This window comes from Phaenicophaeus curvirostris, unplaced genomic scaffold (genome assembly GCF_032191515.1).
Source record: "Phaenicophaeus curvirostris isolate KB17595 unplaced genomic scaffold, BPBGC_Pcur_1.0 scaffold_370, whole genome shotgun sequence".
NCBI classification, from domain to species: Eukaryota; Metazoa; Chordata; class Aves; order Cuculiformes; family Cuculidae; genus Phaenicophaeus; species Phaenicophaeus curvirostris.
Genome location: NW_027206967.1, coordinates 43,503 through 67,639, shown reverse-complemented (window position 1 = coordinate 67,639; position 24,137 = coordinate 43,503). Strand labels below are relative to the sequence as shown.

General features: G+C 59.3%; 2 protein-coding genes and 1 long non-coding RNA gene across 4 annotated transcripts; 1 reads left to right on the top strand and 2 right to left on the bottom strand.

Moving 5' to 3' along the window:
• Positions 1-12: 12 nt before the first annotated feature.
• Positions 13-9,656, bottom strand: GATA1 (GATA binding protein 1). The gene is made up of 6 exons (XM_069882848.1): positions 8,269-9,656; positions 7,595-7,741; positions 5,769-5,933; positions 4,489-4,634; positions 894-1,019; positions 13-408 (listed from the first exon to the last, which is right to left on the bottom strand). Exons 2-6 carry the CDS (start codon positions 7,722-7,724, stop codon positions 55-57), a joined length of 921 nt encoding a protein of 306 aa, XP_069738949.1. The 5' UTR covers positions 7,725-7,741; positions 8,269-9,656; the 3' UTR covers positions 13-54.
• Positions 8,435-17,079, top strand: LOC138734995 (uncharacterized). The gene is made up of 3 exons (XR_011339661.1): positions 8,435-8,480; positions 13,318-13,412; positions 16,587-17,079. It is a non-coding gene; the product is annotated as an uncharacterized lncRNA (long non-coding RNA).
• CDK20 (cyclin dependent kinase 20) lies at positions 14,069-24,021 on the bottom strand. 2 transcript variants are annotated; one of them, XM_069882846.1, is made up of 8 exons: positions 23,912-24,021; positions 22,909-23,022; positions 21,042-21,230; positions 19,506-19,627; positions 19,325-19,387; positions 18,601-18,724; positions 16,572-16,727; positions 14,069-14,278 (listed from the first exon to the last, which is right to left on the bottom strand). In XM_069882846.1, exons 1-8 carry the CDS (start codon positions 23,984-23,986, stop codon positions 14,084-14,086), a joined length of 1,038 nt encoding a protein of 345 aa, XP_069738947.1. In that variant the 5' UTR covers positions 23,987-24,021; the 3' UTR covers positions 14,069-14,083. The 2 variants fall into 2 exon arrangements, with proteins under 2 accessions (XP_069738947.1, XP_069738948.1); XM_069882847.1 differs by having other exon boundaries at positions 14,149-14,278; positions 18,563-18,724.
• Positions 24,022-24,137: the final 116 nt, after the last annotated feature.

Sequence of the window (24,137 nt, the reverse complement as noted above, 5' to 3'; positions counted from 1 at the left end):
GAAAAACGCCTCTATTTGCTATCAAAGTGTATTGGGGTGCCGCCCCCCCCGCCATTAAAGCTGAGGGCTGAGACTCGGGGGGGCCCCCAAAGGGGTTGGGGGGGGGCCAAACACCCCCCCTCCTGCCCCCCCAAAAAACCCTCCGGGGCTGGAGAAGGGCAGGAGGTGCCCCGAGAGGACGAGGGGGCCCAGGGCGTAGAGGGCGGCGGGGTCGTCGCTTTGGGGGGGTTGCTGAGGGGTTTGGGGGGGCAAGGGGGGCCCCCCCATGGCTTCTGAGCCCCCCCCCGCGATGGAGACCCCCCCCCCTCCTCCTCCTCCTGCTCCTCCGCGTCGTTTCTTCCCCTTGGAGGAGACTTTGCGGTTCCGGGTCTGGATTCCGTCTTTGCGCATCGTCAGGGGGCGATTGACCTGGGGGGGGGGGGTGAAAAAGGGGGTTTAGGGGGGGTAAAAGGGGTTTAGGGGGACCCCTTGGAACCCCCCCAACTTCTCCAGAGCCCCCACAAACCCTCACACCCCCCCCGAAAAAAAAAACAGACCCCAAAATCCCTTCCCAGCCCCCCAAAAATGACCCCCATGTCCGAGGGACCCAGAGGTCATGGGGGGACTCAGGAGTTTGTGGGGGGAAGCTGAGCTTTTTGGGGGGACCCAGGCTTTTTGGGGGGTCTTTTAAGCATTCAGGGGGACCCAGGCATGTGGGCAGCCCCCCTAAAAAACAGGAACCCAAAGGGGGACCCCAAAATCCCCTCCCAGCCCCCCAAAATGACACCGATGACTGAGGGACCCAGAGGTCGTGGGGAGACTCAGGAGTTTGGGGGGTGTCGGGGCATTTTGGGGGCTCCCGTTGTTTTTGGGGTGCAGGAGGGGCCTGGGGGGGGTTTGGGGGGCCCCCTCACCCGGTGCAGTTTGTAGTAGAGGCCGCAGGCGTTGCAGACGGGGTCCCCGCGGGGGCTGCGGCGCCACAGGGTCGTGGTGCTGGTCTGGCAGTTGCTGCAGACGGTGCCCGCGCGCTTGCTCACCAGCTTTGGGGGGGCAGGAAAAAAAAGGGGGTGAGGGGGGGGTTTGAGGGGAGTTTGGGGGGCTACGAGGGGTTTGGAGGGGATTTGAGAGGGATTTGGGGGACTATGAGGGGTTTGAGGGGGATTTGAAAGTGCTACAAGGGGTTTGGGGGGGCAGCAAGAGAGGTCTGGGGGGCATCTGGGGGGGCTATGAGGGGTTTGAGGGGGATTTGGGGGGGCTATCAGGGGTTTAAGGGGGTGCTACAAGGGGTTTGGGGGGGCTAGGAGGGGTTTGAGAGGGATTTGTGGGGGCTATGAGGGGTTTGGGGGGGCTACAAGGGGGATTTGGCGGGGCTACAAGGAGTTTGGGGGGACTATGAAAGGTTTGGGGGGCTACGAGGGGTTTGAGGGGTCTATGAGGGGGATTTGGGGGGGCTATGAGGGGTTTGGAGGAGATTTGAGGGGGATTTGGGGTGGCTACGAGGGGGATTTGGGGGGATTAGAGGGGTCTAGGAGGGCTATGAGGGGTTTAGGGGGGCTACAAGGGGGATTTGGGGGGGCTACAAGGAGTTTGGGGGGGACTATGAAAGGTTTGGGGGGCTACAAGGGGTTTGAGGGGTCTATGAGGGGGATTTGGGGGGTCTATGAGGGGGATTTGGGGGGATTTGAGGGGTTTAGGGGGGATTTGAGGGGGATTTGGGGGGGGCTATGAGGGGTTTGGAGGGGATTTGAGGGGAAATTGGGGGGCTATGAGGGGTTTGAGGGGGCTACGAGGGGTTTGGGGGGGCTACAAGAGAGGTCTGGGGGCATTTGTGGGGGCTATGAGGGGTTTAGTGGGGCTACAAGGGGGATTTGGGGGGGCTACGAGGGGTTTGGAAGAGATTTGAAGGGGCTAAGAGGGGTTGGGGGTGCAGAGGGGGGCTATGAGGGGGTTTTGGGGGGCTAGGAGGGGGATTTTGGGGGGCTAAGAGGGGCTTGGGGGGGCTCTGAAAAGTTTAGGGGGGCTACGATGGGTTTGGGGGGGCTAGGAGGGGCTCTGAAAGGTTTTGGGGGGGCTACGAGGTCTTTGGAGAGGCTACAAGGGGGATTTGGGGGGGCTACAAGGGGCTTGAGGGGGGATTTGGGGGTGAATTGCGGGGTTTGGGGGGCGATTTGGAGGGTTCGGGGGAACTTTGGGGTGAACGACGGGGGCGTTGGAGGATTTTGGGGTGAATTGGGGGGTTTGGGGTTGATTTTGAGGCGATTTGGGGAGTTTTGGGGTGATTTGGGGGGGTTGGGGTTGATTTTGAGGCGATTTGGGGAGTTTTGGGGTGATCTGGGGGTGAATTCTGGAGGTTTTGGGGCAATTTGGGGGGTTTGGGGTTGATTTTGAGGCGATTTGGGGAGTTTTGGGGTGATCTGGGGGTGAATTCTGGAGGTTTTGGGGTGATTTGGGGGGTTTGGGGTTGATTTTGAGGCGATTTGGGGTGATTTGGGGGAGAATTCTGGAGGTTTTGGGGCGATTTGGGGGGTTTGGGGTTGATTTTGAGGCGATTTGGGGAGTTTTGGGGTGATCTGGGGGTGAATTCTGGAGGTTTTGGGGTGATTTTGGGGAGTTGGGGTTGATTTTGAGGCGATTTGGGGAGTTTTGGGGTGATCTGGGGGTGAATTCTGGAGGTTTTGGGGTGATTTTGGGGGGTTGGGGTTGATTTTGAGGCGATTTGGGGAGTTTTGGGGTGATCTGGGGGTGAATTCTGGAGGTTTTGGGGTGATTTTGGGGGGTTGGGGTTGATTTTGAAGCGATTTGGGGAGTTTTGGGGTGATTTGGGGGTGAATTCTGGAGGTTTTGGGGCGATTGGGGGGGGTTGGGGTTGATTTTGAGGCGATTTGGGGAGTTTTGGGGTGATCTGGGGGTGAATTCTGGAGGTTTTGGGGCGACTTTGGATGATTTTGGGGTGATTTGGGGGCTTCGAGGCTCACCAGGCGCTTTTTGGGGCAGATTTGGGGGGTTTGGGGTCGATTCCGGGGTGGTTTTAGGGCGATTTTGGAGGATTTTGGGGCGACTTTGGGGTTGGGGTCGATTTTGGGGTGATTTGTGAGAGTTTTGGGGCTCACCAGGTGCTTCTTGGGGTGGATTTGGAGGTGAATTCTGGAGGTTTTGGGGTGATTTTGGAGGTTTGGGGTGATTTTGGAGCGAATTGTGGGGTCGTGGGTTGATTTTGGGGTGAATTATGGGGATTTGGGGTTAATTTTAGGGTGAATCGCAAGGTTTTGGGGTGAATTGTGGAGGTTTAGGGGCGATTTGGGGGGGTTGGAGGATTTTGGGGTGATTTTGGAGGATTTTTGGGTGATTTGGGGGGGGTTGTGTCTCACCAGGCGCTTCCTGAGGAGGATTTGGGTCGATTTTAGAGGTTTGGGTTGATTCTGAGGTGATTTTGAAGGATTCTGAGACAATTTTCGAGGATTTTGGGGTGATTTTGAAGGATTCTGAGGTGATTTTGGAGGATTTGGGGGTGATTTTGAAGGATTTTGGGGTGTTTGGGGTGTTACCAGGTGCTTCTTGGGGCACATTTGGGTTGATTTTAGGGGTTTGGGTTGATTCTGAGGTGATTTTGGAGGATTCTGAGACAATTTTGGAGGATTTTGGGGTGATTTTGGAGGATTCGGGGGTGATTTTGTAGGATACGGGGGCCATTTTGTAGGATTTGGGGGCGATTTTGTAGGATTTTGGGGCCATTTTGTAGGATTTTGGGGTGATTTCGTAGGATTCTGGGTTGATTTTGGAGGATTTGGAGGCGATTTTGGAGGATTCTGGGTTGATTTTGGAGGATTCTGAGGTAATTTTGTAGGATTTTGGAGCGATTTTGTAGGATTCGGGGGCAATTTTATAGGATTTTGGGGCGATTTTGTAAGATTTGGGGGTGATTTTGTAGGATTCGGGGGCAATTTTGTATGATTTGGGGCCATTTTGTAGAATTCGGGGTCATTTTGTAGGATTTTGGGGCCATTTTGTATGATCCGGGGCCATTTTGAAGGATTTTGGGGTGATTTTGTAGGATTTTGGGGCCATTTTGTAGAATTTCGGGGCCATTTTGTAGGATTTTGGGGCTATTTTGAAGGATTTTGGGGCGATTCTGTAAGATTTGGGGGCGATTTTGTAGGATTTGGGGGCAATTTTATAGGATTCGGGGCAATTTTGTAGGATTCGGGGCCATTTTGTAGGATTCTGGGGCCATTTTGTAGGATTTGGGGCCATTTTGTAGGATTTTCGGGCGATTTTGTAGGATTTTGGGGCCATTTTGTAGGATTCGGGGCCATTTTGTAGGATTCGGGGGCCATTTTATAAGATTTGGGGGCGATTTTATAGGATTTGGGGCGATTTTGTAGGATTTTGGGGCCATTTTGTAGGATTCGGGGCCATTTTGCATGATTTGGGGGCCATTTTGTAAGATTTGGGGGCCATTTGGTAGGATTTGGGGCGATTTGGTAGGATTTGGGGCCGTTTGTGGCTGACCAGGCGCTTCTTGGGGCGGATGAGGGGCCGGTTGTGGCCGTTGAGGCGGTGGTAGAGCCCGCAGGCGTTGCACAGATAGTGCCCGGTGCCGTCCCGGCGCCACAGCGGCGTCGCCGTCGCCCCGCAGTTCACGCACTCCCGCGCCTCTGCCCAGTACGAACCAGTACAGACCAGTAAACGCCGGGACGGAAACCAACCAGCCCTCACGGCACCTCCCGGCCCCTTCCCAGCCGCTCCCAGTGCCTCCCAGTAACCCCCCAGACCCCCCAGGGGTCCCCCTGGTGCCTTCCCGGTGTCTCCCAGTCCCACCCAGTCCCTCCCAGTCCCTCCCAGTCCCTCCCAGTCACCCCCAAGTGTCCCCCCAGCACCTCCCAGTCACCTCCCAGTCCCTCCCAGTAACGCCTCAGCCCCACCAGTGCCCCCTCAGTCCCTCCCAGTCACCCCCAAGTGTCCCCCCAGTCCCTCCCAGTCACCTCCCAGTCCCTCCCAGTAACCCCCCAGCCCCACCAGCGCCCCCTCAGTCCCTCCCAGTGCCTCCCAGTCACCCCCAAGTGTCCCCCCAGTCCCTCCCAGTCACCTCCCAGTCCCTTCCAGTAACCCCCCAGCCCCACCAGCGCCCCCTCAGTCCCTCCCAGTGCCTCCCAATCACCCCGAAGTGTCCCCCCAGCCCCTCCCAGTCACCTCCCAGTCCCTCCCAGTAACCCCCCAGCCCCGCCAGTGCCCCCTCAGTCCCTCCCAGTGCCTCCCAGTCACCTCCAAGTGACCCCCCAGTCCCTCCTCAGTCCCACCCAGTTCCTCCCAGCCCCTCCCAGTCACCCCCAAGTGTCTTCCCAGTGCCTCCCAGTTACCTCCCAGTTCCACTCAGTCCCTCCCCAGTTCCACCCAGTGCCTCCCAGTCCCTCCCAGTCACCCGCCAGCCCCACCAGTGCCCCCTCAGTCCCTCCCAGTTACCCCCAAGTTTTCCCCCTGTGCCTCCCAGTCCCTCTCCAGTTGCTCCCAGTCCCTCCCAGTAACCCCCCAGCACCCCCCAGTCCCTCCCAGTAACCCCCCAGCCTCCCCAAAGTGTCTCCCTTGTGCCTCCCACTCACCTCCCAGTTCCACCCAATCCCTCCCCCGTCCCTCCCAGTCACCTCCCAGTGCCCCCTAGTCACCCCCAAGTGTCCCTCCAGTCCCTCCCAGTAACCCCCAGCCCCCCATTCACCCCCAAATGTCCCCCCAGCGCCTCCCAGTTACCTCCCAGTTCCCCTCAGTCCCTCCCAGTCCCTCCCAGTGGCACTCACCGCAGGGGGGGGGCGCGCTGGGGGGCGGCAGGGGGGCCGGGGGGGCCGGGGGGGGGGTGCGGGGGGGCTGCAGCAGCTCCAGGAAACGGGGGGGCTCCGGGGGGGGCCCCCAGGGCGGGGAGCCCAGAGACACCCCCCCCTCTGGCCACGACAGCGGCAGGCGGCCTGGAGGGGGGGGGACAGCGGTGAGGGGGGGGACAGGGGGACATGGGGGGGGACAGGGACATGGGGGGGACACAGTGGTGAGGGGGGGGACAGGGGGACATGGGGGGGACAGGGGGACATGGGGGGACAGGGACACGAGGGGGGACAGGGACATGGGGGGGACAGGGACATGGAGGGGGACACAGTGGTGGGGGGGACAGGGATATGAGGGGGACAGGGGGACATGGGGGGGACACAGTGGTGAGGGGGGGCACAGGGACATGGGGGGGACAGGGGGACATGGGGGGACAGGGACACGGGGGGGGACAGGGACACGGGGGGGACGGGGGACATGGGGGGGACAGGGACATGGAGGGGGACACAGTGGTGGGGGGGATCGGGATATGGGGGGACAGGGGGACATGGGGGGGGATAGGGGGACATGAGGGGGACAGGGACATGGGGGGGACAGGGACATGGGGGGGGATGGGGGACATGGGGGGGACAGGGGGACATGGGGGGGACACAGTGGTGGGGGGGGACAGGGACATGGGGGGACAGGGGGACATGGGGGGGGACAGAGAGACTGGGGGCGACAGGGACATGGGGGGACAGGGGGACATGGGGGGGACGGGGGGACATGGCGGGGACAGAGGGACGTGGGGGGACAGAGGGACGTGGGGGGACAGAGGGACATGGGGGGGACAGGGACACGTGGGGGGGACAGGGACATGGGGGGACAGGGGGACATGGGGGGGACACAGCGGTGATGGGGGGACAGGGGGACATGGGGGGGGATGGGGACATGGGGGGGACACAGTGGTGGTGGGGGGGCAGGGACATGGGGTGACACAGTGTGGGGGCGGGACAGGGACATGGGGGGACACAGCAGTAGGGGGGATGGGGACATGGGGGGGACAGGGGGACATGGGGGGGGACATAGTGGTGGGGGGGATGGGGACATGGGGGGGACAGGGACATGGGGGGACAGGGGGACATGGGGGGGACATGGGGAAGACATGGGGGGGGAACAGGAGGAGGTGGGGGGGGACAGGGACTGGGGGGGCAGGGGGACATTGTGGGGGGGGGCAGGGGAACAAAGAGGAGGCCATAGGGACATATTGGGGGGGTCACAGGGACAAGGGGGGGTCATAGGGACACTGGGAGATGGGGAGGCTGGGGACATTGGGGGGGTCATGGGGACATTATGGGGGGGTCACAAGGACAAGGCGGGTGCGGTGAGTACCCTGGGGAAGGGGACAGGGACCTTGGGGGGGTCATGGGGACATTTGGGGGGGGTCACAGGGACAAGGGGGGTGCAGTGGGTACCTGGGGGGGGGACAGAGACACTGGAGGGGGTCATGGGGACATTTAAGGGTGTCACAGGGACATGGGGGGGTCACAGGGACACTGGGGGGGGGGGGTCATGGGGACACTTGGGGGGGTCACGAGGACATTCGGGGTGCAGTGTGTACCTGGGGGGGGACAGGGACATTGAGGGGGGTGTCATGGGGACAAGGGGGGGGTCACAGGCACACGGGGGGGGTCACAGGGACACTGTGGGGGGGGTCATGGGGACATTTGGGGTGCGGTGGGTACCTGGGGGGGGACAGGGACATTGAGGGGGGGGGTCATGGGGACATTTGGGGGTGTCACAGGGACATTTGGGGTGCGGTGGGTACCTGGGGGGGGGTAGGGCCCCAGCAGCCCCCCCGGCTCCAGCCCGTCGCCCCCCCCCAGCCCCAGGAAAGCTCCGGCCTCGTCTGGAAAAGGGGGGGCCCCCTCCGGCCCCCCCAGCGCCACGAACTCCATGGGGGGCTCGGCAGTCACTGCAGAGAAACCACCCCCCCCACACCCCAAAAAAAAATTAGGCTCCCCCCCCACCCCAGGGCCTGGGGAACCCCCAAATTTCATGGGGGGGGGAGCACAAGGAGCCCCTCAAGCCCTAGAAAACAGCCCCCCCCACCCCTGAGTCCCCCCCAAACCCAAAAAAGGGGGGGCACTGGTGCCCCCCAAGCCCTATAAACACCCCCCTCCGTGCCTGGGGACCCCAAAACCCTAGGAGGGGGCACAGGGACCCCATGCCAACCCCTGGGCCCCCCCAAAACCCCCGGGGGGGCACAGAGAGCCCCCCAAGCCCTACAGGACACCCCCCCTATACCTGGGGACCCCCAAAACCCCATGGGGGGGGCACAGACAGCCCCCAAGCCCTATAAGAGCACACCCCACCCCTGGGTAACCCATAAACCCAATGGGGGGGGCACTCGGACCCCCCCCCAAGCCCTGGGACCCCTCCGGGGGGTTTTGGGGTCCCCCCTGAACCCCCTTTTTTGGAGGGGGGGGAGAGGGCACTGACCTGGAGCCGTGGTGTTGCTGTCGGACGGACAGACGGACGCAGCAGGAGGGGGGGGGGCCCCCGCCCTTGGGTTGGGCTGGGGGGGGCGGGGCCACCTGCCCCCCTTCCCCCCATAACTGGACCCCCCCCCCCCCCCCCAAAATAAAGGGGGGATCCCGGATACTGGGGTCCCTATAGAGAATTTGGAGACCCCCCCAGGCTGCTCTATAGAGGTTTCGGGGTCCCCATAGTGGGGTTTGGGGTCCCCTAGGGGGGTTTTAGGGTCCCTTCCCCAGGCACTTGAAGGTTTCGGGGTCCCCTATAAGGGTTCTGTAGGCACCCCCAGATTCCTGGATCCCTCACAGGGGTCTTGGAGTCCCCTATAGCGGTTTTGGGGACCCCCCCACAAATTCTTGGCTGCCCTATAGGGGTTTTGGGGGCCCCCCGGCTCCCCTATAGAGATTTTAGAGTCTCCTAAGAAGGATTTCGGGTCCCTTATGGAGGTTTTGGGGTCCCCCTTGGCTCCCCTATAGGAGTCCTGTAAGAGGAATTTAGGATCCCCTATGGGGCTTTTGGGGTCCCCTCGGATTCCCGGGTCCCTTATAGGGGTCTTGGGGTCCCTCCTGGCTCCTCTATAGGGACTTTAAAGTCGCCTTAAGAGGGATTTGGGGTCCCTATAGGAATTTGGGGGTCCCCATGGGGAGGGTTTGGGGTCCCTACAGAGATTTTGGGGTTCCCTGAGGTGATTTTGTGGTCCCTATAGAGGTTTCGGGGTCCCTAAAGAGCTTTTGAGGTCTCCCTAAGAAGAATTTTGGGGTCCCTATAGAGATTTTGGAGTCCCCCGCGGGATTTTGGGGTCCCTATAGAGCTTTTGAGGTCTCCCTAAGGAGAATTTTGGGGTCCCTATAGAAATTTTGGAGTCCCCCGGGGGGTTTTGGGGTCCCTATAGAGGTTTGGGGTCCCCCTGAGGAGAGGCTTAGTGCCCCTATAGAGGCTTTGGGGTCCCCATGAGGGGATTGTGGGGTCCCCATGGGGAGGGTTTGGGGTCCCTACAGAAGCTTTGGGGTCCCTATACAGGTTTTGAGGTCCCTATACCGGTTTTGGGGTCCCTATAGAGACTTTGGGGTCGCCCCGGGAGGATTTTGAGATCCCTATATGGGTTTGGGGGTCCTCCAGGTGAAATTTTGGGATCCCTATAGGGGTTTGGGGTCCCCCTGGTGACATTTTGGGGCTCCTTATAGAGCTTTTAAGGTCCCTAGAGAGGCTCGGGGGTCCCCGTAGAGGTTTTGGGGTGCCGGGTGCCCCCCCCCGCGGGGCGGTAACGGCCGCGGGGCTGCCGGGTGCTGATAAGCCTTATCAGATAGCGGGGGCGGCGGCGGTTGGGTTTGGGGGGGCTGGGCGGGGCTGGGCCCCCCCCCCCCCCATTTTTGGGGTTCGGGGGAAGGCGCCGCCCCCTTCCCCGAAGAGGCTCCTTATCAGCCCCGGCCAGGGAGGGGGGGGGCCCCCAATTAGTGTAGGACCTACGTAAACAGCGCCCCAAAATATAGGGGGGGGCAAAACGAGGGGATTTCAGCCCAAAATACAGGTTTTTAACCCAAAATACAAGAATTTTAGCCCAAAATATAGCTTTTTCAGCCCAAAATATAGGTTTTTCGACTCAAAATATCAATTTTTAGTCCAAAATATAAGGGGTTTGGCCAAAAATACAGATTTTGCGGCCCAAAATGCAGGTTTTTCGCCCCAAAATGCAGGTTTTCTGGCCCAAAATATCGTTTTCTCGCCCCAAAATGCAGGTTTTTCGCAGCAAAATGCAAGACTTTCAGCCCAAAATAGAGGTTTTTAAGACCAAAATGCAGATTTTTCAGACCAAAATATAAGGTTTTCGGCCTAAAATGCACGTTTTTCGGCCCAAAATGCAGGTTTTTCACCTCAAAATGCACGTTTTTCTGGCCCCAAACAAGATTTTTAGCTCAAAATACACATTTTTTTGGCCCAAAATACAGGTTTTGCAGCCCCAAATACAAGAGTTTTACCCTAAAATATACGTTTTCCAGCCCAAAATACAGGTTTTTCAGCCCAAAACACACGTATTTTGGCCCAAAATACACATTTTTTAGCCCCAAATTAAGGTTTTTCAGCCCCAAACACACGTATTTTGGCCCAAAATACAGATTTTTCTGCCCAAAACGCAGCCTTTTCAGCTTAAAATGCAGGGTTTGTGGCCGAAAATACAGTTTTCTGAGCCCAAAATGCAAGATTTTTAGCCCAAAGTAGAGATTTTTCCAACAAAAATGCAGGTTTTGCAGCCCAAATACAAGATTTTTAGCCCAAAATATAGTTCTTTCAGCCCAAAATACAGCATTTTTAGCCAAAAATCGATTTTTTTTGGCCTAAAATGCAGGTTTTCCAGCCCAAAATATAAATATTTCAGCAAACAAATATAGATATTTCAGCCCAAAATGCAAGTCTAATAGCCCAAAATATAGATTTGACTCAAAATACTGTTTTTTTGGCCCAAAATACCCGTTTTCCAGCACAAAATTGGAGCTTTATCGCCCAAAGTTGGGGATTTTTGACCCAAAATTGGTTTTTAGCCTCAAATCTGGGAGTTCTAGACCCAAATTCACAAATTGGAGACACAAATTAACGAATTTGAATGCAAAGTTGCTGCTTTTTGCGTTAAAATTCTGTATTTCCACCCAGAAATTGGGGGGTTTCAATGAAAATTGCAATTTTCGATTAAATTCAGGGGTTCCTACCCCTAAATTAGAGGTTTTAACCTCAAACTGATGGTTTTCAACATAAAACCAGGGCCCAAAACTGACGCTTTAAAAGCCAAAACTGGAAACAGCCTAAAATTTGTGTCTTTTAGCCTAAAATTGGTGATTTTGGTCTTGAAATCGATAATTTTTAATCTAATATCCGTGACGTTCTGCCCCAAAATGCAACTTTTGGCCTGAAATTGCTGATTTTTTGCTCAAAACGGGCCATTTTCACCATAAAAAAGGCACCTTTTGGCCCCAATTTGGTATCTTTTGGCCTAAAATTGGAACTTTTTTGGCAAATATCACTGAATTTCTGCTCAAAATCGCAAGTTTTGCCTCCAATTGGTGATTTTTTCACCTCAAACGGGTGACTTTCCAGCCCAAATTGGTACTTTCGGGCCTAAAGTAGGAAACACCCTAAAATTTGTGATTTTTGGCCTAAAACTGGTGATTTTTGGCTTGAAATCGGTACCTTTCGACCTAAAATCAGTGATTTTCTGCCCAAAATCACCATTTTTGGCCACAAAATCACGATTTTGGGCCTAAAACAGGCAGCTTTGGGCCTAAAATTCAAGACAGCCGAAAATTTGTGACTTTTGGCCTAAAACTGGTGATTTTTGGCTTGAAATCGGTACCTTTCGACCTAAAATCAGTGATTTCTGCCCAAAATCACCATTTTTGGCCACAAAATCACGATTTTGGGCCTAAAACAGGCGACTTTGGGCCTAAAATTCAAAACAGACTAAAATTTGTGACTTTTGGCCTAAAACTGGTGATTTTTGGCTTGAAATCTGTGCCTTTTGACCCAAAATCAGAGATTTCTGCCCAAAATCACGACTTCTGGCCACAAAATCATGATTTTCGGATTAAAATTCGCAACTTCTGGCCTAAAATGTGCGACTTTTGGGCCTAAAATTCAAGACAGCCAAAAATTTGTGACTTTTGGCCTAAAACTGGTGATTTTTGGCTTGAAATTGGTGCCTTTCGACCTAAAATCAGCGATTTTCTGCCCAAAATCACAACTTCTGGCCAAAAAAACATGATTTTTGGTCTAATATGCGGGATGTTCTACCCAAAATCACGACTTTGGGCCCCAAAGTCATGACTTTTGGCCTAATATTTGTGATATTCTGCCTAAAATCACTACTTTTGGCCCCAAAATCACAAATTTTGGCCTAAAAGGGGGCTGCTTTGGGGCCTAAAATTGGAAACACCCTAAAATTTGTGACTTTTGGCCTAAAACTGGTGATTTTTGGCTTGAAATCTGTGCCTTTCGACCTGAAATCAATGATTTTCTGCCCAAAATCACCATTTTTGACCACAAAATCACGATTTTGGGCCTAAAACAGGCAACTTCGGGCCTAAAATTCAAGACAGCCGAAAATTTGTGACTTTTGGCCTAAAACTGGTGATTTTTGGCTTGAAATTGGTGCCTCTCGACCTAAAATCAGCGATTTTCTGCCCAAAATCACAACTTCTGGCCAAAAACCCCATGATTTTTGGTCTAATATGCGGGATGTTCTACCCAAAATCACGACTTTTGGCCTAATATTTGCGATATTATGCCCTAAAATCATGAGTTTTGACCCCAAAATCACACATTTTGGCCCAAAAGGGGGCTGCTTTGGGGCCTAAAATTGGAAACAGCCTAAAATTTGTGACTTTTGGCCTAAAACTGGAGATTTTTGGCTTCAAATTGGTGCCTTTTGACCTAAAATCAGTGATTTTCTGCCCAAAATCACGACTTCTGGCCACAAAATCATGATTTTCGGACTAAAATTCACGACTTCTAGCCTAAAACGTGCGACTTTTGGGCCTAAAATTCAAGACAGCCGAAAACTTGTGACTTTTGGCCTAAAACTGGTGATTTTTGGCTTGAAATTGGTGCCTTTCGACCTAAAATCAGCGATTTTCTGCCCAAAATCACAACTTCTGGCCAAAAAAACATGATTTTTGGTCTAATATGCGGGATATTCTACCCAAAATCACAACTTTTGGCCCCCAAATCACGACTTTTGGCCTAATATTTGTGATATTCTGCCTAAAATCACTACTTTTGGCCCCAAAATCACAAATTTTGGCCTGAAAGGGGGCTGCTTTGGGGCCTAAAATTGGAGACAGCCGAAAATTTGTGACTTTCAACCTAAAACTGGTGATTTTGGGCTTGAAATTGGTGCCTTTTGACCTAAAATCAGTGATTTCTGCCCAAAATCACCATTTTTGGCCCCAAAACCACGATTTTGGGCCTAAAACAAGCAACTTTGGGGCTTAAAATCCAAGACGACCTGAAATTTGTGACTTTCAGCCCCAAAATCATGACTTTTGACTCAAAATGAGGGACTCGCGGCCCCAACCGGAGCCGTTTCAGCCCCAAAATCTGCGTTTTTCACCTCAAACCAGGTAAGGTTGCGGCAAAAATATTAATTTTCACCATTTTAGCTACTTTCTTGCTTCGATTTGGGAGGGAGGGAAGCTTCCCAGTGCCCCCCCCCCATTTTGGGGGTTCAGGGGGGGCTGGGGGGGCTCCCTGAAGCTGGGGGAGGTTCAGGGGGGTCTAAATGGGGGGGGCCCTGAGTGGGGGGGGCCCAAAGCTTGGGGGGGTCCCAGGAGTTTGGGGGGGACAATCACGGGGGTCCCCAAAGCCGGGGGTGGGGGACACTGGGGGTCCCCAAAAGGTGGAGGGGGGGCTCTTGTGGGTCCCTGGGGGTTGGGGGGGTCCCCAAAGTGGGGGGGGGCTCAGAGGAGCCCTAAATTGGGGGTCCTGGGGGGTCCCTGAAGTGGGGGTGGGGTCTCATATGGGTCCCTGGTTTTGGGGGGACTCAGGGGGGTCCCCAAAGCTGAGAGAGGGTCCCCAAAATGGGGGTCCCGGGGGTCTCAGGGGGTCCCTAGGGGTCGAGGGGGCTCAGGGAGGGGGGATCCTGGGATTGGGGGTCTCGGGGGGACTGGGGGGGGGTCCCCAAAAGAAAGGGGAGGTCTCAGGGAGCTCATATAGTCCCTGGGGTTGACGGGGTTCGGGGGGGGGGTCCCCAAAATGGGGTTTTGGGGGGGTCCTGGGGGTTTCAGGGGCGTCCCTAGGGGCTGGGGGGGCTCACGGGGGGTCCCCGAGGGGCGGGTGTCGGGGCGCGGGGGGGGCCAGGGCGCTGGGGGGGGGCAGGGCCGGCAGGAGGGGGGCGTCCAGGCGGAAGGGTTGGGGGGGGCGGGGGCCCCCCGGCAGCGGGGGGGGGGGTCAGCTCCATGGGGCCGAAGAAATAGGGGTGCAGCAGCGCCTGGGGGGGGCAGGAGGGGAGTTATGGGGGGGGGTAAAGCCTCTCAGGAGCCCCCCAAAAAAAATGGAGTGGGGGGGTGTGTCTGGATCACAGGGTGCCCCCCCCGCCAGATCCCTACACCCTCTCCTGGATCCCCGGATCCCCTGGGTGCCCCCCCAGTCCCTGGATCCCCGACTCTCTGGGTACCTCCTGGATCCCCCCTGGATCCCCTGGGTGCTCTCCAGATCCCTGGATCCCCAGATCTCCTGGGTGCCCCCCAGGACCCCCTTCTAGATCCCTGGATCCCCTGGGTAACCCCCCAGATCCCCTGTGGATCCCCCGGTGCCCCCCCAGATCCCCTGGGTGCCCCCTTTGATCCCTGGGTGCCCTCCTGGACCCCCTCCCGACCCCCTGGGTGCCCCCCAGGCCCCCCTGGATCTCCTGGGGGCCCCCTCAATCCCCCCCCAGATCCCCTGGGGGCCCCCCAGATCCCGTCCTGATGCTCTGGGGGCCCCCCATATGCCCCTTGGATCCCCTTCTGATCCCCCGGGTGCCCCCTTTGACCCCTGGGTGCCCTCCTGGATCCCCTCCCAATCCCTTGGGTGCCCCCCTGATCCCCTAGGTGCACCCTGGATCCGCCCCCCAATCCCTTGGGTGCCTCCTAGATCCACCCTCGATCCCCCGTGAACCCCTGGACCCCCCCCAGATCCCCATGATTGCCCCCCTAGATCCCTGAATCCCCCCCCAATCCCCTGGCTGCCCTCCCAGACCCCCTCTTAGATCCCCAGATCCCCATAGTTGCCCCCCTAGATCCCCCTGGTTGCCCCCCTGATTCCCTGATCCCCCCTAGATCCCTGGGTGCCCCCCCAAATTCCCCCTTGGATCCCCTCCCAATCCCCTGGTTGCGTCCTAGATCCCCCTCGAACCCCAGGATCCCCCCCAGATCTCCTCTTGTGTCCCAGGACCCACTGGGTGCCCCCCAGACCCCCTGGATCCCCCCCAGACCCCGTGGGTGCCCCCCCAGACCCCCTGGATCCCCCCTGGATCCCCATGATTGCCCCCCCAGATCCTCCCTGTCTCCCATCCAGCATTCCCCCCCCCCCCCAATAGCCTCTCAGATCCCAAGAGCCGCTGGGTGCCCCCCCAGATCCCCTGGATCCCCCCTGAATCCCTTAGGTGCCCCCCCGACACCCTCTGGATCTGCTGGGTGCCCCCCAGACCCCCTGGGTGCCCCCACAGACCCCCTGGATCCCCTCCAGCATCTCCCCCAGACCCCCTCTCGGATCCCAGGAGCCACTGGGTGCCCCCCCAGACGCCTCCAAATCCCTTGGGTGCCCCCCCAGATCCTCCCTGGATCCCCTGGGTGCCCCCCTGATCCTCCCTGGATCCCCTCCAGCATCCCCCCCAGACCCCCTCTCGGATCCCAGGAGCCACTGGGTGCCCCCCCAGACCCCCTGGATCCCCCCAAATCCCCTGGGGGCCCCCCAAATTCTCCCTGCAGCCCTTCCAGCATCCCCCCCAGACCCCTTCTCGGATCCCAGGAGCTGCTGGGTGCCCCCCCAAGACCCCCTGGATCCCCCCTGGATCCCCTGGGTGCCTCCCCAGACCCCCTGGTTCCCCCCCAGATCCTTCCTGGATCTCCTCCAGCATCCCCCCCTGATCCCCTCTCGGATCCCAGGAGCCACTGGGTGCCCCCCAGACCCCCTGGATCCCCCCCAGACTCCCATGATCCCCCCTGAATCCCTTGGGTGCCCCCCCAGATGCCCCCCAGATCCCCTGGGTGCCCCCCTGATCCTCCCTGGATCCCCTCCTGCATCCCCCCCAGACCCCTTCTCGGATCCCAGGAGCCGCTGGGTGTCCCCCCAGACCCCCTGGATCCCCCCCAGACTCCCTGGATCCCCCCTGAATCCCTTAGGTGCCCCCCCAGATGCCCCCCTGATCCTCCCTGGATCCCCTCCAGCATCCCCCCAGACGCCTTCTCGGATCCCAGGAGCTGCTGGGTGCCCCCCCAGGCCCCCTGGATCCCCCCCCAGACCCCCTGGATCCCCTGGGTGCCCCCCCAGACCCCCTGGATCCCCCCTAGATCCCCTGGGTGCCCCCCCAGACCCCCTGGATCTCCCCGGATCCCCTGGGGGCCCCCCAGATCTTCCCTGGATCCCCTCCAGCATCCCCCCCAGACCCCCTCTCAGATCCCAGGAGCCACTGGGCGCCCCCCCAGACCCTCTAGATCCCCCCGGATCCCCTGGGTGCCCCCCCAGACCCCCTGGATCCCCCCGAATCCCCCGAATCCCCCGGATCCCGGGATCCCGGTTACCTGTGGTGCCCGCAGGCGCCTCCGGGCCGAGTAGCGCAGGAATCTCCTGAGGAGGTCGCGGGCGGCCGGCTCGGCCCCCGGCACCAGCAGCTCGAGGGGCGCCGGCTGCTGCCGCCGGAACCGCAGCTTCGGGAAATCCGGCAGCTCCGCCAGCTCCTGCCCCAGTACACACCAGTATGGACCAGTCTGGACCAGTCCCGACCAGTACCGACCCCCCCGACACCCTCTGCGACCGGCACAGCATCTCCCAATGCAATAAACCGGCCTCCCAGTGCCTCCCAGTACGCACCCGTGTCTCCCGGTAGCCCTCAGTGGCCTCTACAACCAACCCAGTATCTCCCAATGCCCTCCCAGTATACCCCAGTAAGCACCCATGTCTCCCAGTAGCCCTTCAGTAGCCCCCAGCAGCGCCTACAACCAACCCAGTATCTCCCAGTAGCCCCCAGTAACCCCCAACAGCCCCTACAACCAACCCAGTAGCTCCCAGTAACCCCAAGTGCCCCCTACAACCAACCCAGTATCTCCCAGTAGCCCCCAGTAACCCCCAGGAGCGCCTACAACCAACCCAGTATCTCCCAATGGCCTTCCCGTACATCCCAGTAGGCACCCATGTCTCCCAGTAGCCCCCAGTAACCCCAACACCTCCTACAACCAACCCAGTATCTCCCAATGCCCTCCCAGTATATCCCAGTATGCGCCCATGGGTCCCAGTAGCCCTCCAGTAGCCCCCAGCAATCCCCACAACCAACCCAGTATCTCCCAGGAGCCTCCAGTAACCCCCAGCGGCTCCTACAACCAACCCAGTATCTCCCAACGCTTCCCAGTGTGTCCCAGCACATCCCAGTATGCGCCCACGTCTCCCAGTGCCCTCCAGTCCCTCCCAGTGCCTTCCAGTCCTCTCCCAGTGCTCCTAAACCTCCTCCCAGTGTCTCCCAGTACCTCCCAGTGCCCCCAAACCCCCTCCCAGTGTCTCCCAGTACCTCCCAGTGCCCCCAAACCCCCTCCCAGTACCTCCCAGTGCCCCCAAACCCCCTCCCAGTGTCTCCCAGTACCTCCCAGTGCCCCCAAACCTCCTCCCAGTGTCTCCCAGTACCTCCCAGTGCCCCCAAACCCCCTCCCAGTGTCTCCCAGTACCTCCCAGTGCCCCCAAACCCCCTCCCAGTGTCTCCCAGTACCTCCCAGTGCCCCCAAACCTCCTCCCAGTGTCTCCCAGTACCTCCCAGTGCCCCCAAACCTCCTCCCAGTGCTCCCAGTCCCACCACCAACCCCTTCCAGTGCCTCCCAGTACCTGCCATACCTCTCCCAGTCCCTCCCAGTGCCCCTAAATCTCCTCCCAGCGCCCTCAAACCTTCTCCTAGTGCCCCAAAACCTCCTCCCAGTGCCTCCCAGTCCCTCCCAGTGCCCCGAAACCTCCTCCCAGTGCTCCCAGTCCCACCACCAACCCCTTCCAGTGCCTCCCAGTACCTTCCAGTACTCTCCCACTCCCTCCCAGTGCCCCCAAACCTCCTCCCAGCGACCCCAAACCTCCCCCCAGCGCCCCCAAACCTCCTCCCAATGCCTCCCAGTGCCCCCAAACCTCCTCCCAGTGCTCCTAAACCTCCTCCCAGCGCCTCCCAGCACCCCCAAACCTCCTCCCAGCACCCCCAAATCTCCTCCCAGTGCTCCCAGTGCCCCTAAACCTCCTCCCAGTGCTCCTACATCTCCTCCCAGCACCCCTAAACCTCCTCCCAGCGCCCTCAAACCTCCTCCCAGTTCCTCCCAGTGCCCCTAAACCTCCTCCCAGTGCCCCTAAACCTCCTCCCAGCGCCCCCAAACCTCCTCCCAGCGCCCCCAAACCTCCTCCCAGTGCTCCCAGTGCCCCTAAACCTCCTCCCAGTGCTCCTACACCTCCTCCCAGCACCCCTAAACCTCCTCCCAGCGCCCTCAAACCTCCTCCCAGTTCCTCCCAGTGCCCCTAAACCTCCTCCCAGCGCCTCCCAGCACCCCCAAACCTCCTCCCAGTTCCTCCCAGTGCCTCCCAGTGCCTCACGGGCCACGCGCGGGGGCTGGGGGTGCCGAGGGCGCGCAGGATGCAGCAGAGCTGCTCGATGTCGTTCTCGCCGGGGAACAGGGGCGACAGGTTGAGCAGCTCCCCAAAAATACAACCCACGGCCCTGGGAGAGGGTGAAAAACGGGGGGGTCAACATCTGGGGGGAGCCCCCCAACACCCCAGGGGACCCCAAAACCCGAGAGTTATTGGGAGGGACCCCAACGTTCAACCATAGAGGGTATTTTGGGGTATGAGAAGGGAGTTGGGGCCACCCCAAGAGTTTGAGGGGTACCCCAAGGGTCTAGAGAAAGCCAAGGGAATCCTAACAACTGGGGGGAGCCCCCCAAAAACCCAAGGGACCCCAAACCCCAAAAATTATGGGAGGAACCCCAAAGTTCTACCATGAAAAAAGTTAAGGGGTGTCGGGGGGGAACGGGGGCACCCCAAGAGTTTGAGGGGCACCCCAAGTGTCTGGAAGAGCCCCTCAACATCTGGAGGAACCCCCAACATCTGGACGAAGGCAGGAGATCAAGGAGAGATGAGAACCCCAATATTTAGTTGGGGGGGACCTAATTTAACAGGTGCAATGAGGAGTACAAAGAGTTTAAGGGGCCTGCATAGAATTTGGGGGGTCCAGAAGGTTTGGGGGGGCCCCAAGATTGAACGAGGGGGGGCAGCACCTAGGAGACACCCCAAGATTTCACAGGGGGACCCCGAAACTCACCACAAATCGACTCCCTCGTCGTAGTGGCGGGCGCCGTAGAGCAGCTCGGGGGCTCGATACCACCTGAAAAAAGGGGGTTCGGGTTAAAAAAAGAGAGAGAAAATTGGGGTTCGGATCCAAAAAAGGGGGAGAAAAGGGGGGTTCGGTTCTAAAAACGTGGGGGGCAACCCGGGCCCGGTACCTGGTGGCCACTTGGTGGCTGTAGGGCCGAGCGCCGGGGGGAGCGAGGACACGGGCCAGCCCGAAGTCAGCCAGCTTCAGGCACCCCTTGGCGTCCAGCAGCAGGTTAGCCGGCTTCAGGTCCTGGCCCAAATGTTTGGGGGGGCCCCCCAGATGTTGGGGAGCCCCCCCGGAATCTATTTGCCCCCCTCCCGAATCCGTTTGCCCCTCCCCAAATCCGCTTGCCCCCCAAAACCTCTCGGTTTCCCTCATACTGGTCCCAATCTCCTCCTACAGCTCAGAACTGGGGTTCTCATCCAAACTCCGGGGTCCCTCCTCGATTTTGGGGTCCCCCCCGATGTTGGGGCGCTCTCCAGGTGGTGGGGAGCCCCCCCTGAACCTATTTGCCCCCCTCCCGAATCCGTTTGCCCCTCCCCAAATCCACTTGCCCCCCAAAACCCTTCTAGTCTTCCTATACTGGTCCCAGTTTCCTCCTACAGCTCAGAATTGGGGTTCTCCCCCAAACTCCACGGTCCCCCCTGAATTTTGGGGTGTCCTCTCGATTTTGGGGTCCCCCCTTGAACCAATTCACCCCCCCAGTTCCCCTTTCTTCTCTCTATACTGGTCCCAGTTTCCCCTTACCCCCCCCAAACTGGGCTTCTCCCCATATTCCTCCCTCCACCATCCAAACCCTGCAGTTCCCCCTCGCTTTTTGGAGTCCCCCTCGATTTTGGGGCACTCACCAGATGTTGGGGTGACCCCTCAAACCAATTCACCCCCCCCGTTCCCCTCCCTTCTCCCCATACTGGTCCCAGTTTCCCCCTACCCCCCCCAAACTGGGCTCTTCCCCAAGTCTCTCCATCCCCATCCACACCCTGCGGTTCCCCCTCGATTTTTGGGGTCCCCCTGGGCTTTTTGGGGTCCCCCTCGATTTTGGGGTGCTCTCCAGATTTTGGGCTCCCCCTTGAACCAATTCACTCCCCAAGTTCCCCTCTCTTCTCCCCATACTGGTCCCAGTTTCCCCCTACCCCCCCCAAACAGGGCTCCTCCACATATTCCTCCCTCCACCATCCAAACCATGCAGTTCCCCCTCGATTTTTGGGGTCCCCCTGGGCTTTTTAGGGTCCCCCTCGATTTTGGGGCGCTCTCCAGATATTGCCGTCCCCTCTCAATCCAATTCCGCCCCCCAGTTCCCCTCTCTTGTCCCCATACTGGTCCCAGTTTCTCCTTACACCCCCAAACTAGGTTCTTCTCCAAGTCTCTCCATCCCCACCCAAATCCTGCAGTTCCCTCTCAACTTTTGGGGTCCCCCTGGGCTTTTTGGGGTCCCCCTCGATTTTGGGGCGCTCTCCAGACATTGGGCTCCCCCCTCGAACCAACTCACCCCCCAGTTCCCCTCTCTTCTCCCCATACTGGTCCCAGTTTCCCCTCACACCCCCAAACTGGACTCTTCCCCAAGTCTCTGCAGCCCCATCCAAACCCTGTGGTTCCCCCTCGATTTTTGGGGTCCCCCCCGGGTTTTTTGGGGTCCCCCCCGGGTGTTTTGGGGTCCCCTCACCCTGTGCAGGAGGTGCAGGCGGTGACAGTGGCCCAGGCCCCGCAGGGTCATGGCCAGGAGGGCTCGGACGCGGGGCGGGGGCAGCGGGGTGGGGGTCGCCCGCAGGAGCCCCCCCAAATCCCCCACCAGGTAATCGAAGGCCAGGACGACGGCGGGACCCTGAGCGAACACACAACGGAGCCGAACCACCTGGGGGGGGAAAGGGGGGTGAGGGGGGACCCCAAAACCCGGGGGGGCCCCAAAAATCAGAGGGGGACCTCAAAATCGAGTGGATGGGGATCCTGAGATTGAGAGAGGATGGGGGATCCTCCCTATGTGACTGGGAGAGATCCTGGGGGGGGGGATGAGGGGAAAATAAGGGTTGGGGGCACCCCAAAAGCGGAAAGGGGGGGTCATATATGCTGGGGGGTCCCTGAGATTTTTGGGGAGGTGAAAGGGGACCCCAAAATCCAGGGGTGTCCCCAAAAGTCGAGTGGCGGGGACCCTGAGATTGAGAGGGGATGGGGACCCTCCCTACGTGACTGAGAGAGATCCTGGGGGGGGGGTGAGGGGAAAATAAGGGTTGGGGTACACCCCAAAAGCAAAAAGGGGGGTCATACGTGTTGGGGGTTCCCTGAAATATTGGGGAGGTGAAGGGGAACCCCAAAATCCAGGGGGGTCCCCAAAAACCAGAGGGGGACCCCAAAGTCGTGGGGGGGGGGGGACCCTGAGATTGAAAGGGGATGGGAGACCCTCCCTACGTGACTGGGAGAGATCCTGGGGGGTGGGGTGTGAGAGGAAAATAAGGGTTGGGGGGGACCCCAAAAGCAGAAAGGGGGGGTCGTATGTGCTGGGGGGTCCCTGAGATTTTGGGGAGGTGAAGGGGGACCCCAAAATCCAGAGGGGGACCTCAAAAATCGAGCGGGGGGGACCCTGAGATTGAGAGGGTATGGGGAACCTTTCCTATGTGACTGCGAGAGATCCTGGGGGGGGGGGGGGGTGAGGAGAAAATAAGGGTTGGGGGGCACCCCAAAATCAAAAATGGGGGGTTATATGTGCTGGGGGGTCCCTGAGATTTTTGGGGAGGTGAAGGGGGACCCCAAAATCCAGAGGGGGACCTCAAAAATCGAGCGGGGGGGACCCTGAGATTGAGAGGGGATGGGGGACCCTCCCTACGTGACTAGAAGAGATCCTGGGGGGGGTTGAGGGGAAAATAAGGGTTGGGGGGCACCCCAGAAGCAGAAACGGGGTGCCAGGTGTGCTGGAGGGTCCCTGAGATTTTGGGGAGGTGAAGGGGGACCCCAAAATCCAGGGGGGGGTCCAAAAACCAGAGAGGGACCCCAAACTCAGAGAAGAATAAGAAACCCTTTCTGTGAGGCTGTCAGAGACTCTAGGGTGAAGTTTGAGAAGAAAATAAGCGTTGGGGGGCACCCCAAAAGCAGAAAGAGGGGGTCATATGTGCTAGGAGATCCCTGAGATTTTGGGGAGATGAAGGGGGACCCCAAAATCCAGCGGGGTCCCCAAAATCTACAGGGGGTGTGGCTGAGATTGAAAGGAATACAAGATTTCTCTATGAGGCTCTGAGAGGAGTTGGGGGGGGAGAGAAATGGGGGGGTTGGGGGCACCCCAAAAAGCAGAGAGGGAGTCAGGTGTGCGCGGAGGGGGTTCCCAAAATATTAGAGGAGTTAGAGAGGACCCCAAAATCCAGGGGGGGCTCCCTAAAATCAGACAGGGACTGAGTTTTGGGGGGCAATGGGCAACCTCTTTGTGGCTGCGAATAGAACCTGGGGGGGGGGGAAGGGAGTTTGAGGGGCCTGAGGGGGCTTTTTGGGGGCCCCCAAGTTGTGTGTGGGGGGTGTTCTCGGGGGTTTTGGGGTCCCCCCCTTACGTGGGGGTGGTCCCCGATCTCGCGCAGAGCCTTGATCTCGCGCAGGGCCTGGGGGGGCAGCGGCTCCTCGGGGCGACGCAGCGGAACCTTCTTCAGCGCCACCAGCTCCCCGGTCTGGGGGGGCAGAGGGGGGGTGTCACGGGGTGGGAGGGGGGGACCCCAGCCCCATAGAGGCCCCCCCAGCCCCCCAGAACCGACCCCCAGCCCCACAGAGGCCCCCCCAGCCCCACAGAGGTCTATAGGGTGCCCCCAAACCCAGAGAGTCCCCCCCAAAACCCAGAAAGCGTCCCCCCCTCCCCAAGTCCATAAAGCCCCCCAGGACCCCCCCCAGCCCCATAAAAAGCCCCCCCAGCCCCATAGAAACCCCCCAAGGACCCCCCCCAGCCCCCCAAAAATCATATAGCACCCCACAAGCCCCCCAGAGACACCCCCAGCCCCCCAGAGCTGCCCCCCCTCAGCCCCACAGAGAACCCCCAGCCCCACAGAGACCCCCTCAACCTAACAGAGACCCCTCCAAACCCCACAGAGACCCCTCAGCCCCTCACAGACCCCCCAAACCCATAGAAACCCCAAACCCACAGAGACCCCCCCCAAACCCAGAGGGACCCCCAAACCCCACCGAGACCCCAAACCCACAGAGACCTCCCAGCCCCACAGAGACCCCCCAGCCCCACAGAGACCCCCCTAAACCCACAGAGACCACAGCCCCACAGAGACCCCCCAACCCCACAGAGACCCCTCCTCAGCCTCACAGAGACCCCTCCCCTCAGCCCCACAGAGACCCCTCCCCTCAGCCCCACAGAGACCCCCCCTCAGCCCCACAGAGACCCCTCTCCTCAGCCCCACAGAGACCCCTCCCCTCAGCCCCACAGAGACCCCCCCTCAGCCCCACAGAGACGCCCCCCCCCCTCAGCCCCACAGAGACCCCCCCTCAGCCCCACACAGACCCCTTCCCTCAGCCCCACAGAGACCCCCCCTCAGCCCCACAGAGCCGACCCCCCACCTCACGATCCTTGGCTTTGAAGACGACTCCGTGGGCGCCCTCGCCGACGCGGCCGAGCACGATGAACTGCTCCATACTGGGAGCACCGGGAGCAGGCGGAAGGCCGCAGAGCATTGTGGGAAGCGACGGAGGGAGGGGGGACCCGGCCCACAATGCACCGCGCGGCCTCGGGGCGCCTTAGCAACAGTCCCCGCCCCCTAGCAACGGCGACGCTTGTCAATCACCC